This window comes from Pinus tabuliformis, chromosome 3_1, assembly GCF_031772625.1.
Source record: "Pinus tabuliformis cultivar Carrire ecotype Pingquan chromosome 3_1, CPIR1, whole genome shotgun sequence".
In the NCBI taxonomy this organism is placed as follows: domain Eukaryota; kingdom Viridiplantae; phylum Streptophyta; class Pinopsida; order Pinales; family Pinaceae; genus Pinus; species Pinus tabuliformis.
In genome coordinates, this window is record NC_142301.1 from 848936555 (window position 1) to 848955657 (window position 19103).

The following is a 19103-nucleotide window of genomic DNA, read 5'->3' on the forward strand; positions in this document are numbered from 1 at the left end:
AGTTTGGAGATGCTTCCAGACTCTCTTAAGAATTTGGAAAATCTCTATACCATCAATCTCATGGGATGTGAAAATTTAAAGAGGCTTCCAAGTTCTTTGGGGAAGCCAACAGGTCTCAAATCTATCAATCTAGTATTGTGCTAAAGTTTGGAGATGCTTCTGGAAACTTTTGAGAATTCAAAATTTCTCCATAACATCAATCTCAGGGGGTGTGAAAATTTAAACAGGCTCCCAAATTATTTGTGGAATTCAACAAGTCTCAAATATATCAATCTAGAACAATGCAAAAGTATGGAGATACTTTCAAACTCTTTGAGAATTTGAAATATTTACATACCATCAATCTCAGTGGATGTGAAAGTTTAAAGAGGCTTCCAGATTCTTTGGGGAAGTTAACATCTCTTGAATGTATCAATCTGAGATTGGGCAAAGGTTTGGACATGCTTCCTGAGGCTTTTGGGAATTTTACATCTCTCTATGCCATCAATCTCAGTTGATATGAAGGTTTGAATATCCTTCCACATTCATGGGGGAATCCACAACTTCGACATTTGCATTTGAAGGGTTGCTGCAGTTTGACCATCCAAATGCAACCCCACCCCCTTTAATAAGTTTACGTAACTACAATACAATACGGAAACGGGTTACTACTTTCAGACAGACACATACTCAGTGGCACACTCCCCACCCACACAAATCCTGCCTCCTCCATTTAAAAAAAAAACTATGAAAGTTGAATCCTGATCCTGATTACAAAACTTCCCCTCTAGACATCACTAGAAGCTTACACTATTTTCTGCCCAAATTTTCTTTTGAAAGGAATATAATTTTGCTGATTTATTTATTCATCAAATTATTGACTACCATAAGACAACACAAAAATGAAAGAAATGACTTTATTGTTTGTTCAAGAAATTTCAAAGCACGTGGCTAGGAACATACTACAGAAGACTAAAAAATGGAGCATTCAATTCAAGTCCAAAACTGCCATTAGCATGACCTCTTTGCTAGTTTTGAGAAACAATTTTGCTCTATGGGAACAAAAAATATTTCCTTTGTATCGGCTGTACTTTGGACTTCTAGAAAAGTCACTTTTTAGAAACTCCCAACCGCTCACGGAAGTCTTCTGCCATAAGTGGTAGCCCTTCCCGCAAAGTAACCTGTAAGCAGCAGAACTTGTTGAGATAAATTCCAGAAGCTATATTTCAAATATTCTTGTCTAAAAGAAAAATGTCAAAATTATCATGTAGGCATCAACCTTAGGCTCCCATCCAAGAAGTGTTGTTGCCTTTGTGATGTCTGGTTTCCTCTTGCGTGGATCATCTGGAGTGTTTTCAACCATCTCTACAGTTGTTGACGTTTCAATAAGCTGCACAATCAAATACAGAATCTGTTGTCATGCAGTAGCAAGAACAGGAATTGAACACATTTACCTCTTGGAATAAAACGAATAAGTTAAATACAGCAATTCATTACGAAAATTATACTACCATGTGAAAATTGGACAAAACATATAGCATAAAGTTTGTACATAGTATTCACTAATTATTTCTGCCAAACTACTGCGCCCTCCCATAAAGGTTGTCTTATGCTAGACTGAAAAAGGAATTTCCCTCATTCACAATTCAGGCATTTATATGAGGAGATTTCATAGAAGTTGAAGAGTCCAAATATTATACAATTTCCCTCTGAACAAAATTAGTCAAGGTTCAACCCCATCATTCATGAATCATTGCAGTCTACCATGGGATTAATGCCTTAAGGCTTTAACTATTTACATTATTTCTGTCTGTAAAGATTCAGAACTACATATCTATTATTTAATACCATATCCCCATTATATTCCTTTGAGTTTCAGCTTCCCACTTAGAGCATGTCCTTCCCTTTACATCAAACTCTAATTTCGATTTTCCTCTCCAGTCTGAGATTAGAATGACAGCATAGGTAATATGCTAAATGGCAACAGTTTTCCAGGGCGCTGAAATAGCTTGAAAAAAGTATAAACATATCAAGAAGAGATGCCAATAAACACTCAATAGGGTTGGCAAAGGAGCTAAAGTTACAACTTCCAAGTACAAACTATATCTATCAAGGCGTCTCAACTACCAGACCAGATAAACTTTAGCCTTTGTGAACGTTTTCTTTCTCTTCTGCTGTGAATCTCCTAACTGGGACCACAGGTTGCAAGTACATAGTAATGATTGACTGTTAATCAATTCAGGATTCAACAAGGAGCTATGGAGTGACATATATGCCAAAATGAGGTTTACATTGTACAATAAATTGCATGGGACCATGACTTGGTTTGGGAGGAATTCCATAGACGGTTTTGTAATGTAACTTCTATTTCTAATTTACTGCATTAGGTTCCATCATTTGCATTAATATAAAAAACATCAAAATATGGTTTCTAAGTTCCTAGGAATATCCAGAAGTATAGTCAGTAAAGCAAGTGTATACCTCCTTCACAGCTTCAGCAAGTTCCAGCATTGTAAACTCTCCTACATCATGCATTATACAAGATAAATCAGCAAAAGATTCAGAAACTGTAAGAGATGGCCCTCAATAAATTGAACTAATAAAGTAACCTGGATTTCCAAGATTGATAGGCCCAGTATTATCTCCTTAAACTGTAAGAGATGGCCCTCAATAAATTGAACTAATAAAGTAACCTGGATTTCCAAGATTGATAGGCCCAGTATTATCTCCTTCCATTAGCCGAATTAAACCATCAACCTGTATCGTCAAGAAGCACATGAGACAACTTCTAAAATTCAAACTTCTAAAACCGAAATTGATAAGAATATTTTAATAACTTCTTCATGAGAAGGAATACCGATTTGCTTGCAAAAAATATTATTACACATGAAATGAAAATATATAACTATCGGTTATCACTGACATAAAATATGTTGGCTATGTAAACCTTATATGTGTGTATGTGTGAGAATCAAAAAAAGAAGCATGAATCCATTTTACCATATCAGAAACATAGCAGAAGCTTCGGGTTTGTGTTCCTGGGGCTTGGACAGTCATTGGTTCACCTCTGCATGAACATAAAGACGTGAGCAATAATGCACAAGGATCTTGCTTATAATAGAAAGTTTTTCACACGGATTTATTAGTAAATTCTTCACAATATCCTATTTTTCAGTACATGGCTTACCACAGATTAGACTGTGTACTTAATACTAGGTTATGGGTTTGAATTAGTTTTTGATAGATCAGTCATTTCTCTTTCCTTTCTATTTATAGCTAACTGAAACAAGAACATATAGGATCTATTGACAATGACATAAAAATGAATTGTCTTCCTATATTTTAGGTGACCATATCTAGAATGACATAAAATTATTGATTCTCTACCAAATCTATATGAATCCATTTGTTTAATTCCAAGCATCAAAAGTTAAGGAATATAAACTGTGGGAAGAGATGGACAGGATGGATAGCAGCTGGAACCTAGGGGTTGATAGGTATGGTGAGCAGGTGGACTTCAAGAGGATGCTCTGACTGAGAATGACACATTTGTCAGGTACTCAGCCCACTATTCATTATCTATGGAGAAAGTTAGCTGAGAAAGGAGACTTTAATGGGTCTAGGCTAAAACATGCAGAGTTAGAGGTGTTTCAAACATTACCACCCTCGTTAGTAGGGGTGAATCAAGGATTGACAGCCCTTCCTTTTCTGCTATTAACCAAGGGTCACTTATTGGCGACGGAGGAATAGAGGTTAGGGCAAAATCAACCGGGGATTTGAATGGTACTCCTCAGAAGCCTAGAGTTATTGTGGGTTGTAAATTTGTAATGCAGGAGCAATTGATCCGGTGGTTGAAGTCATGGATAGCCATTTTGAACAGTGGATTGGGGACAATCTGTTTCTAGGGCTTATTGGCAATAACTTAAGTCTAGAAAATCTGAATGGTTGTGCTCGATACTAGTCCAAAGGTTGTTCTTGCAAGAAGATAAGGAAACTGCTTAAGGGAAGAAGTCACAATATTGAATTCACAATTGGCAAGGACATACACCTAGAAGAGGCAATGCAGTTTGACAGCAAAACGTGGGTCAGTAAATTTGTTGGGTAAAAGGTAGGACACTAGGGTGTGGGGCAATATACTTTGGAACATCGAACCCCGATTCTCCCATTCGCCAACTTTTCACCTTCTGAGCAAAGGATGGATAGGGTTTAGGTGGATATAGAATCCCAAAGAACCAATGGTTCTAGCACTCTTTGTTGATTTTATAGCATTGGATGCCCCATTTTATCTGTCTGAAGCTAGGGTTCAGTTAATCTAGGTGGTTCAAGTTACCCAATCTTCTACTCCAATGGTCTTCAAAGGGACTGAAAGCAATAGGAAACCATCGACGTGGAACCCTAGCAATTGACAACAATTACAAAGCCTTTTGTTGGAGAATAGTTGCTTGGGTGATGGCATACCTGTGGATAAAAGAGGGTTTGTTTGAATCTATTAACCTAGTAAGTCGGAATCAAAGGTTGTCTCAACCCCTAGATGATGTTAATGTTCCTTTTCAATGCACAACTGCAACGCAAGGTGTCACAAAATTGGCCATTTGTTGGAAGATTGTCCCTTAAAATCCTTTCTTCGTAAGTCAGTTCCGAATGGTTCAAATGAGGACTTATATTTAGGCAACAAAGGTTGGTGAAGGTGGTGGTCTTAAAAAAAGTAACTCCAATATGATTTTAGAGGACTCATTGCTCAAGTTGATAGCAGATTAGAGACAAAAGAGGGATGTCCTGATCCAAAAGGAAGAGGACCTAGGAGTAGCTAGGGATTTGAATGTGGTTAACAAACCATCAAAATCAACTCAAAGGTTCGATGCCCTTTATTCATAGGTATGTTTGTAGACACGTGTCAATCCTTTTCTTAAAATGATGTCAAGCAAAAATTCTTTGCTTGAATCTAAGGGACGTTCAATGGAAGGGATTCTTGTGAATCCACCCTTGGGAAATTCAACATCTTTGGAAGGGGGAGTGGTGATTTATGTGTTTCTATCGGTTCCCTTATCTCGATCGACCCTCCTTGGGTTGGTACACACCTTTCAACCAACTAATCCAATCTGGCTAGACAAAAATTAGTGCCTTTGCCTGTGGTATTTTGGAATCTCTAGTGCTAGGTTACATCACAGTGGTGCCACAATCCACCCATATCACACTCACCCTAAGCCATATGCTCACCTTCTCCTCAGCGCTCTAGAAGGTGCAAGCATGACAGATTTGAATCCAATCTAAATGAAAGCTACATGGAACAATAATAGGTCTGGTTTGACAATGTTTCCTAAATGACTTGATCACTTCCTTCTTCACAATCAAATTTTATTGGAGGTAGGCAAGATTCACACATGGGTGGATAAGGTTTGTCGATCGACCTTCAAAGGTTTATTGGAGGTAGGCAAGATTCGCACCTAGGTGGAATTTAAAATATCCTAGGCAGCCCTTCAAATTCAACTCAACCTGGATTTTGGAAGAGGAATTTGGAGAACAAATTTGGAAATCTAGTTAAGGATAGTTGGAAATCTTTCAATCATCAAACAAGGATCCTGGCAAGTAAACAATTTATGGACAAAGACTAGAAGAAAGAGGAGGCCTTAGCAAGTCTTTTCCTAGGAAATGAAGGAATGTTGGTTTCAGAGCAAGCTCAAAAAAAACCGAGTTAGAGATTTCCAAGGACTTCTCAAGGAGGAAATGGAATGGATAATGAAATGTAGGGAAGTTTGGGTGGTGAAGGGTGATAGGAACACTAAGTTTATCAATAATTTTGTGGCCCATCGAAAGCATAAAAAATACAATCTAGGAATTAAAATATGGAAAAAGGCAAGTTCAAAGTTGGAGGATTGGGTTGCCTTAGGAGTAGGGCATTTTAGAAGTTATTTAATTGTCGCACAGGGGTAATTTCACTGCAATAAAAATTGTGGTCAGAAAATTTTGTCAATTCATCAAAGAACAGCAGGATGAAGACTTATATAAGGAGATTTCGCAAGAGGAATTACTTTTAGGAAACATCAAAGCCTAAAGCCAGATGGATGGCCTATAGAATTCTTCTTAGCTTTCTGTGATCTCTTGGGTGAAGACTTCCTTCATGTTGCAAAAGATACCTAACGAGAAGGGAAGATGCTAGGGAATATGAACTCAACCTTCGTTGCACTCATTCCAAAAGAAGATCACATGGGAAATTTTGGGGATTTTGAACCAATATCCCTATATAACATGACCTACAAAATTGTTTCCAAAGTTATTGTTATGTGACTAAAACCTATCATTTCCAAAGGATCTCTGATGAGCAATTCAAGTTTTTGTAAAATAGGCATATTCATGAGGTAATTGGATCTGCCCATTTAGCTTTACACGGTATGAAAACTAGGAATCAATTGACCTTTGCTCTCAAGATAGACCATTAAAAGGCTTATGAAAAGACCTTGTGGAAATTTCTTTAGCTACTCCTTTTACATATTAGTTTTTCTTTCAAAGTGAAGTGGATTATGGGGTGCTTAACGAGTGCAAATTTCTCAATTTTTATAAATGGATCAACATCTAATTTCTGTAGTCCTACGAGAGGATTCAAACAAGGTTGTCCATAGTTGTTAGCTGTAGAAAGGTTGAGTAGAATGCTAAAAGAGGCCATTGAAGGTAATTGTCTAAGGAGTTTTGGTTGGAAATTCCTATCCATTTCCCATTTACTTTTTGCAGATGACGTATTAATTTTATGTTTTGGTGATGAGGGGGGCCTTTGGAGGATGCTATAAATTATTGACCGTATTTGTGCGGGTACAAGGATGGAGGTGAACTACCAAAAATCAGCCTCATATGCCCACAAAGTGGAGAGAAGCCTCATAAACATGTTGCACACTTTTGTCCTCTAGATAAAAGGAATTTACTAAAGGTTTTCAATATCTAGGATTTCGGTTAAACCAAATAGTTATGGGAAGTGGGATTTGCAATGGTTAATTGCAAAGGTAGATTCTAGAATCAACCTTTGGTGTAATTGGTGGGTATCCCAAGGAGGCAAGTTGCCTCTAGCCAAATCAATAATTGAAGTGTTAGTTTTTGAAGCATCATAGGTGTTTTAGTCTCGAAACTTTGTGGAGAGGCTAAAATACGAGAGTTCTCCATAAGCCAAAATTTGTTTATGGAAATTCCACCTAGAAGTGTCTCAATTAGATTATATGCCTATTTTTAAATATTTCCCAAGTCTAAGCTTAAGAAAAGGGGTTAATTCATCAAAATTAATTGAGAAAGGTGTGAATCATCTAGAAACTCACATGGATTGATCCATATATGATCTCAGCCATAGATTAAAGTTTAATCTTAGTTGATGGAGCTGAAGATTATAAGAATCGAACACACACTTGAGGTCGATTTGCTTAGGCAGTTCGAGCTAGGAAGCAACAAAGTTCAAGCCAAAGAAAGGAAACAGAGACAGAGAGGGGCAGGCACAATGATTCAGAGAAAGTTTTTCCAGTTCCAAGGAGGCAACAGCAAGAGGTCATGTTATTCCCAGTGAGGTTGCGCAGAGGATTGCGCAAGCAACTTTGGAGGGCAATTTGATTTAGCTATGGGGAAATCGATTCAGCATCCAGAGGCCGCAAAAGGCTTCTAGACGGTCGGAGAATCATTTCTAGCAGCAGAGGCAGGCAAAACGACTATATCAGAGGCAGTTTCGAGCTAGACATCAAAGGGTCTACGCAAGCACTGCGTAAAGGCCTACGTAAAGGGTTTAAGCGGATGAGTTTCTGAAGTCGAGTTGTGTCGGGGTTGCTTGTGGAGGGGAAAATCCCTCAGATAATTTTGGCCAAATTTTCTTGTTGTGGATAGCTAGTTTTTAGCATCCAGATTGTACTCAGATTATTTCGCTGCTGCTTAATAATGAAAACCCTCAGTTGTTGGTTTTCCCAAGTTGGGTTTTCTTGGGGACTTTTGTCCAAAAATAACTGTGTCAAATTTTTGTGTGTGTGCCAGTGTTTTCTCAGTGTCCAATTTATCTTCCATAATATTTTTATTTGTAAAGATTACAATATGATTAACTCGTTGTTGTCGTAGCAATAAATTGTTAATTTAATTTACAATTAGAAGAATTAATTCCAGTTGCTGCAATAGGATTTCAGTAGTGAAATTTTCACGAGGTATCAGAGAGATTTTGATCAAACGGGGAAGCCCAGAAGCGAAGGTAAAAATTCGTTGTTCAGAGGGAGCAACATGACAGAGTTTCGGGGGGGATGCGTAGAGTCTAAGCCAAGCAATTCTAATTGCTTAGCAGTTAGATTTTTCAGTGCAGGTTGGCAAAAATATTCGGCTTCCCAGTTCGAGTGATTCTAGCCAGTGTTGTGAAAATCGCGATCAAATTGCGATTTTTATTTTTTGGCGATCAAATCGCGATTTTTATACGAAAAAATCGCAGTAATTTTTTTTGCCGATTTTTCCTGAAAAAACACGATAAAAACGAAAAAAATTCGTGGGAGGTCGCGGCAGCGGGTTTTTATAACATATTTTTGGGTTTTCATGCGCTCATTTGCACAGTCGCGCGCGGAGGGAGGAGGAGTTGTTGGAGACCAAGCTGAATAGGATTTTCAGCCAAATCTAAGTGCTTAGAGGAGAAAATCAAGAGGAGAACACCGATTTCTCCATAGAAACGGAACGAGAATTAATTTTTTTTTGTTTTCATTGTTTAAAAACATTGTTTTTGTATGTTTTTCATTGTTTTTGGTTGGGAAACTTGGTATGGGCACCATTTTTCTTTTGTTTTCATTGTTTTTAAAGAATTTTTTGTATTTCTTCATTGTTTTGGGTTGGGTAACTTGGTATGACTATGAGAACCAATTTTTTTTTGTTTTCATTTTTTTTAAACATTGTTTATGTTTTTTAATTTTTCATTGTTTTTACCATTTGGTTGGGTAACTTGGGTTTGGAATGGTTGGGTAATTTGTGTTTGAAACTTTGAACTTTGGAATGGTTGTTTTAGGTTGGGTTATGGGTAACTTGAATTTTCATTCATTCATCAATGTAAAAATTAAAAATTAAAATACTAAATTGTAATTTGTAAATTTGTAACTTGTAATTTTGTAAATGCTAAATTGTAATCCTAATCCTTATTAAGTTATTTTCCCATAGGTTCACAACTGCACCAAAACACCATTGAACTTTGAAGTTTGCAACTTCAAAGTTCAAAAACAAACATGCCAAGGAAATTGGATCCTTTCTGGGAATATGCTATACCTCATGCTCCGAATGATAGACAAAACTTGAGTTGCAAGTTGTGTGGAAAGGAGATGTACGGAGGGGTGTATAGGTTGAAGTTTCACCTTGCACAAATCCCTGGACATGATGCGGAGCCTTGTATAAATACAAATGTTGAACTTATCCAAAAAGCCATGAGAGCATTGGAAGAATTAGAGCAGACTAGAGAGGCCAAAGAAGAACTCAAAAGGTAACTAAAAAGGTCAGGTGAAGGAAGTGGGCCAAGTGGCACTCGTTCTACTGCAGCATCAGTCAATCCGGTAGCTGCATCATCATTTTCTGTTCCTCGAACCACACCTGGCAAAATTTCTCCTCTGGAGTGATATTCCTTTCAGCATTGTAAGGAATAATCCATTTTTCCAACCTATTGTTGATGCTATTGCCAGTGTTGGCCCGGGGTACAAAATCCTTTCTTATCATGATTTCAGAGGCCGGATTCTTCAAAATGAAAAGCGTGACTGCACCCAAAGATTGGAGGATTTTAGGGTATCATGGGCACAAACAGGATGCACTGTTATGTCAAATGGTTGGACTGACCAAAAGGGGAGAACCCTTATAAACTTCTTGGTTAGTTGTCCCAAAGGGACTATGTTTATCAAATCTGTTGATGCATCTGCACAAATCAAAGATGCAAGAACTTTATGTGATTTGCTAGATGTGTTTATTTTGGAGGTGGGTGAACAACATGTTGTCCAAGTCATAACGGACAATGCTGCAAATTATGTTGTTGCTGGTAGAATGCTTATGGAGAGGCATCCTACTTCATTTTGGACACCTTGTGCTGCCCATTGTATTGATTTGTCAATGAGCCGCAAACCAGAAGGAGAGGTTGTATGCAGACTAGTTTCATACCAGGAAGACTTCTGGGTGGGAGTGCAGGAGGTGTGCGCCATTACTGAACCTTTGGTAAAGGTTCTTCGGTTGGTTGATGGTGAGAAGCCCGCAATGGGCTATTTGTATGAAGCCATGGACAGGGCCAAAGAAGCCATTCGGACCTACTATGATGATAAGGGAGATGATGGGTTTCAGAAACAACTCCTTCTATGGGGAGTGATTGATGAGCGATGGAACAACACACTCCATCGTCCCATTCATGCTGTTGGGCTTTTCCTGAACCCTGCATTTTCTTATGCATGTGGGTTTGATTTTGATGCTGAGATCATGGATGGATTCTTATCTTGTGTCCAGAAGATGGTGCGATCTCCAGAACAACGTATAGAGATCTCTAAACAAATTGAGACATATAAGATGGCAGGTGGCACATTTGGCTTTGAGATGGCTATCACTGATAGGATGATTAAAATGCCAGGTATTTTGTAGTTTGTAACTTTGTTTCAAATTTCATCGTCTCTTCAAATTCCATTTTTTTCTTATGTTTATTTAAAAATTTATTTGTAATTTTGTTGTAGATGCATGGTGGAAAATGTATGGTGGTAGGGTCCCTTCTGCAAAAGCTTGCCATTCGCATCCTCAGCCAAACATGCAGCTCCTCAGGATGTGAGCGCAACGGAGTGTATTTGAAAAAATACACAACAAGAAGCGCAACAGGTTAACACTTAAACATTTAAAATATTGCAAATTTCCAAATAAATTTTTGAATTCATTAAACAATATTTTTTTTATAATTATTAATTATTATTTCATGATCTTTGTACAGGTTGGAGTCCCAGCGACTTAATGACATGGTCTATGTCTACTACAATCTTCGATTGTGGGTGAGGCAACTTGAGAGGACACCTGATGTGGATGCCATCTCATTGGATGGGATTGACACCACTGCTGCATGGAGGGTTGAGGCTGAGAGGCCTCTCATGGATTCTGCTAATGATTGGTTAGTGCAGGATGTAGTGGAGGGGGAGGAGGAGGAGGAGCAGGTGGAGGAGGAACAGGAGGAGGAGGTGACACCGCCTACCCAGGCTACCACTGCCACCAGTAGAGGACGTGGTCTACCTCCTATATCTCCTACTTCTAGTTCTTCAGCTTCTAGAGCACATCAAACTCCACTGCCATTTCCCCAGCACGGGCACCAGCATCTACATCTAGAGGGAAAGGGAAAGTTGTGGCATTTTCTCGCAAGAGGGGCAGAGGAAATCAATAGGATTAGACTTTTATTTTATTGTATATGACATTATGACATGATGAGATACATTATCATATTTTTTGTTGATATTTTGAGACTGAGTTGGGACTCAGGAGTCAGGACTTACTATTCAAGACATGATTCAATGTTATGTGTGATTTTAGCGCTAGAAATGATATTAAACATCTTATATATTAGTTTTTTTATCATATTTATGTGTCAATGTATTTATTTTATGTTGTAGATGGTTTAGATATTAAAAAAATTGAAAAAAAAAAAGAAAAAAATGAATATTTTTGTATCAAACGATTTTTTCCCGATTTTTCCAATTTTTTCTGATTCGTTCCCCGCGCCGATTTAATCCCGATCGCGATTTTCACAACATTGATTCTAGCAGGCAGAGGGAGCAACAGTCCAATATTTTTGCTGAGCAAATTCCTTGTTTGAGCACAGAAGGGTTTTGCAACAACAAAATCAGCGTCAGGTGGAAGAGAAAGGCACACACAGAGAGAATTTCTCTTAGAGGGTTTCTAGCCTACAACTCTGATTTTCCCAGTTGCAGTGGGCAGTTGTTGCAGGCAGTTTTTCTCTCTAGAAGGAAGTGCGAATAGCAAATTCAGCAACCAAGCAGATATGGTTTGAAAACCTATGTAGATAATGTAGTGGCAGTTCCCCAGGATGTAGATCAGCTGAAGGAATACAAGAAAGAGATGGCGAAGGCGAAACAGTTGATCTTGGATGGTGTCTGAGACCATATAGTTTCACATATATCTGGCAAGAGTACTACTAAGGAGATGTGGCACGCTCTCGACCAGCTATATCTGAATACTTCCAAGTAGCAGAAGCATCAAGATGCAAAAGGGTGAAGGCATAGATCCCTTCCTCAACGGGATTCAGGAGGTCCGTGATCAGCTTGCAGTTGTTGGGGAGGCGCCTCAACCGACAAAGCTTGTACAATTGGCATTGAACAACGTCTCAAAGGAGTGGCAAGTCTTTGTCCAAAGTATCTTGGGCCAAAACAACTTGCCTAGATGGGACATGATGTGCTCAGACCTACAACAGGAGGAGTTGAGGCAAGCTCTATTAAAGAGCACCATTAGAAGAAGCAGCAACAAGGGTGTGAAGGGTGAGAAAGAAGAGGATAATGTGGCCCTAGCATCAAAGGGTCCCAATCAGGGACAAGGAGAGAAGAAGAAAAAGAACCCATCTAGGGTCAAGAGCTTCAAGTGTGGTGAGTATGGCCACTACAGTACCCAATGTCCTCTTAGGAAGAAGGACGCGCAGGAGAAGTAGGACCAAGCGGCAGCGTTTGCAAAGATAGACAAATTGTCCTCTAGGTTGGAGTTAGATTTTGCCATGTTTGTAGTTATACCTCCAGGAGTGAGGTGGGGCAATATGGAGCTATAATCCCAAAGTTGCAAATCTTGGGCATGGTCCATTGAGGCGTCCTCCTCATGGATCATTATTAATTACCTAGCTACAGGGGCCCACAGTATTCATTAGCAAGATGGATCAATGTCAATTGATGCAGTCAGATTCCCGAGTGACAATAGCAGACTAGTTGCAGTCAGGTGTTGAGGAGCACAGATGTGTTGAAATCAAAGCAGGTGGCTTAGCGCAGAGTCAGCAGCAACGCAGATTTTTTAGTGGACAATGCAGAGGCTAGTAGGATTCAGATACTCTGGAGACATATGTAGCATGAGATACAGTTGATTTAGTATTTAGGATGCTTCTCAGTTGTAGTTGTTGCAGTTGCAACAGCAATAGATGAGAGGGAGTTAGAGTAAAAATGTAGAGTTGGTAGCAATATAGCAGTGTCAGCAGTAGCACAGATGCAGCATCAGAGTTGCGCAGTGATTGGTGGGCAGTGGCAATCAATCACAATGGCCAGACACTAGCAGTGTGACAAAGGGTGATACAGAGACAGGGTATTCTAGTAGTAGTACAACACTAAAACACCATCATCGCTAAGAGAGAGTGTTAGTTTTTGTAGCATCAGAGGTGTTCTAGTCTCGAAAATTTGTGGAGAGGCTAAAACACAGGACTTCTCCTTTACACAGAAATCGTTTCTGGAAATTCCACCTAGAAGTCTCTCAATTAGATTATTACCTATTTTTAAATATTTCCCAAGTCTAAACTTAGGAAAAGGGTTTAATTAATCAGAATTAATTGAGAAACGTGTGAATCATCTAAAAACTCACACGGATCGATCCAGATATGACCTTAGTCATTGATTAAGGTTTAATATTGGTCATGGAGTCCCAACTGGAGATTGTAAGAGGTCGATGGGTAAATGGAGAACACACACTTGAGGTTGATTTCCTTGGGAAGTTCTAGCTAGCCAACAGTAGAGTTCGAGCAAGAGAAGCGAAGCAGAGACAAAGAGGGGCAAGGACAATGATCCAATTCCAGGAGGTAGCAGCAAGAAGCCAAATTATTCTCAGTGAGATTGCGCAGAGGACTATGCAGGCAACTTCAGAGGGCAATTTGATTTAACTGTGGGGAAATCGATTCAATGTCCATAGGTCGTGAAAGTCTTCCAGATGGCCAGAGAATAATTTCCAGCAATAGAGACAGGCAGAATGACTTGATCAGAGGTAGTTTTGGGCTAGAATTCAAAGGGTTTGTGCAAGCACTGCGCAGAGGCCTACGCACAAGGTCCATGAGGACGAGTTTCTAAAACCGACTTGTGCCGAGGTTGCTTATGGTGGAGGGGGAATTTTTTGAGATGATTTCGATCAAATTTTCCTTTTGTGGATAGCTAGTTTACGACATCCAGATTGTACTCAGATTATTTCACTGCAGCTTAATAATAAAAACCCTCACCGCTACGTCAATGTTCCCAAGTTGGGTTTTTCCAGGTACTTTTGTCCAAAAATAAATGTGTCAAATTTTTGTGTGTCAATATTCTCTCAGTTTCCATTTTATCTTCCACGTTATTTAAATTTGTGAAGATTGCAGTGTGATTAATTCGTTGTTGTCATAGCAATAATCTGTTAATTTAATTTACAGTTAGAAGAATTAATTCCAGTTGCTGCAATAGGACTTTAGTAGTGAAATTATCACAAGAAGCAATCCCAATTTCTTGGCACCTCCTAGCTTACATCCCAAAAGCAACCTTAGACAAATTTTGGAAGCTTTGTTACAATTATTTGAGCGCAGTCAGCTCTACAAAGGACTTCACCTTGTTAGTTGGACAAAATTAGCCTTACCAAAATTCCCTGGTCGTTGGGGACTAGCAAAACCCTTGCAGCCAAATCTCTGTGGCGTTGCATCACAAATAAAAATCTATGGAGTAGGCTTTTGGTTGATAAAGACATAGCTCCAGAGTCTTCCCTCGATTGGACAAGACACAGGAATGAAAGTATAACCAGCATAGATCCATCTTAAATACGGATCTAACATGAGCCGAGAGGGATCCAATTTCTTCACGTGCAAATTTTTTTATGAAATGACATTATTTAAATATTTTGTATAGTTATTTTTTTTTATTTGGGCCGACATGAGCAAAATTTCAACTTTGAATGGACTTGAAGGATTTCTTGTTTGAATTGTCTTACAATCACATAAGGTTGGTAGATAACAAAGATGAGTTGATTTGAGCTTTGAAAGACTCTAAGGGATCATATTTTAAAAAGCTTCGATATCAATGGTATCTCACTGGTGGCTCAGGCCCCCCCGAAAGGGGGCCTTCTTCGCCCTCTAAGCTAGTGAATAGACAAGAAGACCAATCTCAATTGACAAATTTCTGGAAAATTAGAGCCCCGTTTAAACGCATATTGTTGTTATGGTTGGCTCTACACAATAAATGATTAACATGGTATGGTTTGTTGAAAAGGGACTTCCAAGACCTAACTATGTGATAGTTTTGTTCGGCATTTATTTCTAAACTGTCCTAGTAACCGAGAAGTGTGGGCAACTTGCAAGCCAAGTTAACTTTGCAAGACATCTAGCATCGGGATATGCAAAGTGATTGTCTAAAGGCCTTCTTTAGACAGAAAGAACTAAAGATTTGGAGAAATATTCTTCCACTGGTTTGCCAAAGCATCTAGCTTCCCAACAATTCATCCATGTTTTAAGGTGAATATATTCATCCTTCAGTTACTATTGTTTTGTTGAACTTTCACAATTCACCTGCTTAAATTTTGTTCATAGCAATGCCAATGACTCAAGGCACTCTCCAACTCTCTTGTTGTAGAATAAATTCAATGTAAAAGGTATTTGACTTTGATACTGTAGTGGTCTAGGGTAATTTTGCCCTAGGCTTTCTAGGATACTAGGGTTTAGGAAGAATTTCTCTGTCCGAACAATAATTAAGTCAATACCAAATATTGAATTCTTCAACGAAGCAGTAACAGCTTCTCAATGATACAATCGACAGAACAGAGTAATGCAACATCCAATATATTCAAACTTCAATCAACAATTGCAATAAATCCCATAGTTCACTATATTGTTCATCAATTTCACCAACAATCTGGGATAGTATTAAAAATTTATTCACAACATGATTCACGTCCAGTGGTGATAGACAGAACCAGTTTGATAACAGAGATTTCCCAACAAGATCCAAAGTCTTGGGTCTGTGGATTGGGCCTCAGAAAATCTCTTTGATTTGCCACAGAGGTTGCAAATGGGATCATTCTACCCTTTGAGCAAGCCCGTGTACTGCAAGAACCCACAGAAATCATTTCCAAGAGGTCTTGCGTCAACTTCCGAACACTTTGTTTATCAACTCGAGTGGTATGGTTCCACAATTAGACTTGTATTCCAGTCAACTCACATCAAGAGCATGGAATCCCTTAAAAATTTCGTAATGTCACCAAAACTTTGAATTATACTAAATCTTCGCCTTGGCCATTGGGTCTTCAATCTAGCTCAAAATAGTACCAGCCACTTCAGAAATTTCGTAAGACCACTGGACCCACGAATTATGTTGGGATTGACATTCATTGGGGCTCAAAATCTTCAATCTGGCTCAAGATATTACAATTCACTTCGTAAAACCTCAAAATTTGCCCATAAAAAATATTTTGATCTGTCTAAGGAAAAAAACATGAATTTTCCTCCAACGTTAGCTTAATAATGACAATTTAGGCATTTGTTCATGCATCACAAGATTATTTGTCCATTGTTTGGCTTCCAAAAATTATAAAAAGGTTGACGTCATCTCCCAGAATTTGCTCCAACTTATTCCAGTTGAACTTCTCTTTGCTACAAGAAAGCTATACAAGGGCTTTCGATTTGAGCCAAGTCATTAACCTCAGCCAAAACTTCGCTTTGTCCTAAATTAGCTCAAAGAAAATTCATTAGCCTTAATGTGCTTTGAACTCTATGATTATCATTTGTTGTTGCGTGTATAGATAAATCCTTGCGCCAGAACAAGATAAAAGGACAAAGATAAAAATAAAATTTTAACAACTAGGATGGAATCTTTCACCACCAAAATAGATAGGAGAAAAGAGGTCTTAAAACCCTCACAGCCTCAGGCTCAAAAATACATAGAGATAATGATCCAGTCAATGATGCACAAATGAGTCCATCGCTCTTGTATTTATAGATTTCCCAAAGGGGTTTCTCCTCTTAATCAACTGAGTAAAATACCCTCCAAAGTTTCAGAAAAAACCACCGCCTATAAATAAATAGTATTTGATGTTTAATGCAGCTTCATATAGGGATAGATAAAGGCTTTTAAAAGTCTAAAAGGTATCACCACCTCCAAAGAATTTTTTAGCAAAACGATTTTTATTAATGACCTCATCCATTTTGCTTGTATCGTGCTAGAAATGTGGCATGAGTCCCATCACAACATTAACAAATATTGTCTTAGCTGAGTCCATTGCTTGTTTAACCTCATCTCTCTCAAATGAGACAGGGTCAACATCAACAACATACTTGTAAGTCTGGCCAGGAGCAAAGTCCTTGACATCAATCGCTCTAAATTTCCCTTCAAATCTACCATCCAGAGTATCAGTTTCAACCAGAACCTGCAACTCAAGAATTTTTTTGTGCACCTTATCCTGTTCTACCAGCTCTTTTGCAAGTTCAATATATGATTCCTCAACATCAGCAATTTTAACTACATATTTAGCACATAGATAAGTATTGTAAATGAGACCACCCAGAACCGAATTATCAACTTTCTTGTATATCTGTTTTAATGGACCAATCTTAGTATCATACTTTGCACCAACAACAATTGCAACAAATGGCTTGCTGGGATTCAAGACAGATTGCACATGATAAAGTTCACCCTGCATGCATAGTCCTGCATATGAGGGAAGGTATTTCACAATATGGTATGTGGAACCATGAGGCTGCCATGAGCCAAATGCATCATTAACATATACATCAGCTAGGGCAGAGAGCTGAATGACAAATTTGTTAAGCTTCTCTCCTTTGTCTTCCTTCCCTGCAAACCACCAAGTATTTGGCAGGTAGATTCTACCAATCTTCCAACTCCTAAGGTCATGGATCAACAAGTTGATGAAGGTGTCAATATCCAAAATTCCGTTTTTCTCCATTGTACTGAAGCGGGGAACTACAAATTTGATGGACAAAGGTGGCTTCACATCGCTGAGTAAATGTTCTTCTTCATAACATTGATTTACATAGTGTTGATTTGGGGTAGCATCGGATGTGCTCTAAGCCTCAAATTTTGCACGGAGGCTTGGGCACATGCATTCCAAAGAACCCAGAAGCCGTTTTGAGAAATTCCACCCAGAAACATTATATTAAAATAATTAATATTTTTAATGGGGTTCCTAAGTCTAAACTTAGGAAAATTAAAATATTAATGGGTATTAATCTAATTGTGGGTGAATCTTCTTGATAAAGACGGAGATCAAGTCAAAACGATTTGAGCCTTTGATTAGGAGTTAATCTAGGTCGTTGGTTGTCCAACAGAAAGATATAAGAAGGAGCTTGAGGGTCATTTGGAAAATACACCAAGAGAGATCAAGAAATCAATTTTCTGAAGTGAGAAGTTCTCAGGAGGAAAATTCAATTGAGGATATTTCTTGCAGTAGAGGGGCAGGGATAGCTTCCAGAGAGAGTGACTTTCTCAGCGAGAGAATCATCAGCAGAGAAAGGCTGAGAGTAATATAGCAGTGGTAGTGCTGAGCTAGAGGGGCTGACACAGAGCCACACAGAGGCAGCACAGAAGCCAATGAGGAATTTGAAATTTGCAGAGGGAATTCGAGTTTTAGAAGTTGAGATCCAGGGTGAGACCGGGAGGCAAAAATCGAATCTCCTGGGCAGCAAATCGACCAGCCAGAGGAGTGACGCAGTCCCCAAAGAGATTGAGGCTAGGCTGACGCAAATACTGCACAAAGGTAGCCAGAAAAGTCAGGGGTAATCAATCTAGGGCTAGAGCAGTCAAGATTTCCAATGATAGTGTGAGATAACCTCGCAATTCTTTCTGCCAGTATTTCTCTCTGTAACTGAATAAACCTGTGAGGTATTCGGAGGTGTATTCAAAATTTGGTACTTCTTAATAATAATAAACCCTCAAAGTTGTTGCACCAGTTTTCCCGAATTGGGTTTTTGCAGGGACATTTGTCCAAAAATAACAGTGGCCTATGTGTTTATATTTCCTTGCTCAGTTTCTATGTTTCAGAATCATATTTAATTTGGTGTAGGCTGCTTCAGTAATTTGCTTCAATATTTCAAGAAGAAATTTGAAATAAGTTTGTAATGTAATTTACGATCTAGGTGAAGTAGATTCAACTGGTTGCAGTATGATTCCCGAGATTGTTAGATCTAGGAATTTTCA

General features: G+C 38.6%; 1 protein-coding gene across 3 annotated transcripts in view; it reads right to left on the bottom strand.

Moving 5' to 3' along the window:
* Nucleotides 1-882: 882 nt before the first annotated feature.
* Nucleotides 883-19103, bottom strand: part of LOC149190192 (UDP-glucuronic acid decarboxylase 5-like) — a 66021-nt gene continuing 47800 nt past the window's right edge. For all 3 annotated transcript variants that reach the window (XM_089412063.1, XM_089412065.1, XM_089412064.1), the window contains exons 10-14: nt 2980-3046; nt 2673-2736; nt 2461-2501; nt 1259-1369; nt 883-1160 (exon numbers count right to left, since the gene is read on the bottom strand). In XM_089412063.1, coding sequence (XP_089268189.1) covers nt 1089-1160; nt 1259-1369; nt 2461-2501; nt 2673-2736; nt 2980-3046 — 355 coding nt within the window. In that variant the 3' untranslated portion in view covers nt 883-1088. The remainder of the gene's footprint in view (nt 1161-1258; nt 1370-2460; nt 2502-2672; nt 2737-2979; nt 3047-19103) is intronic.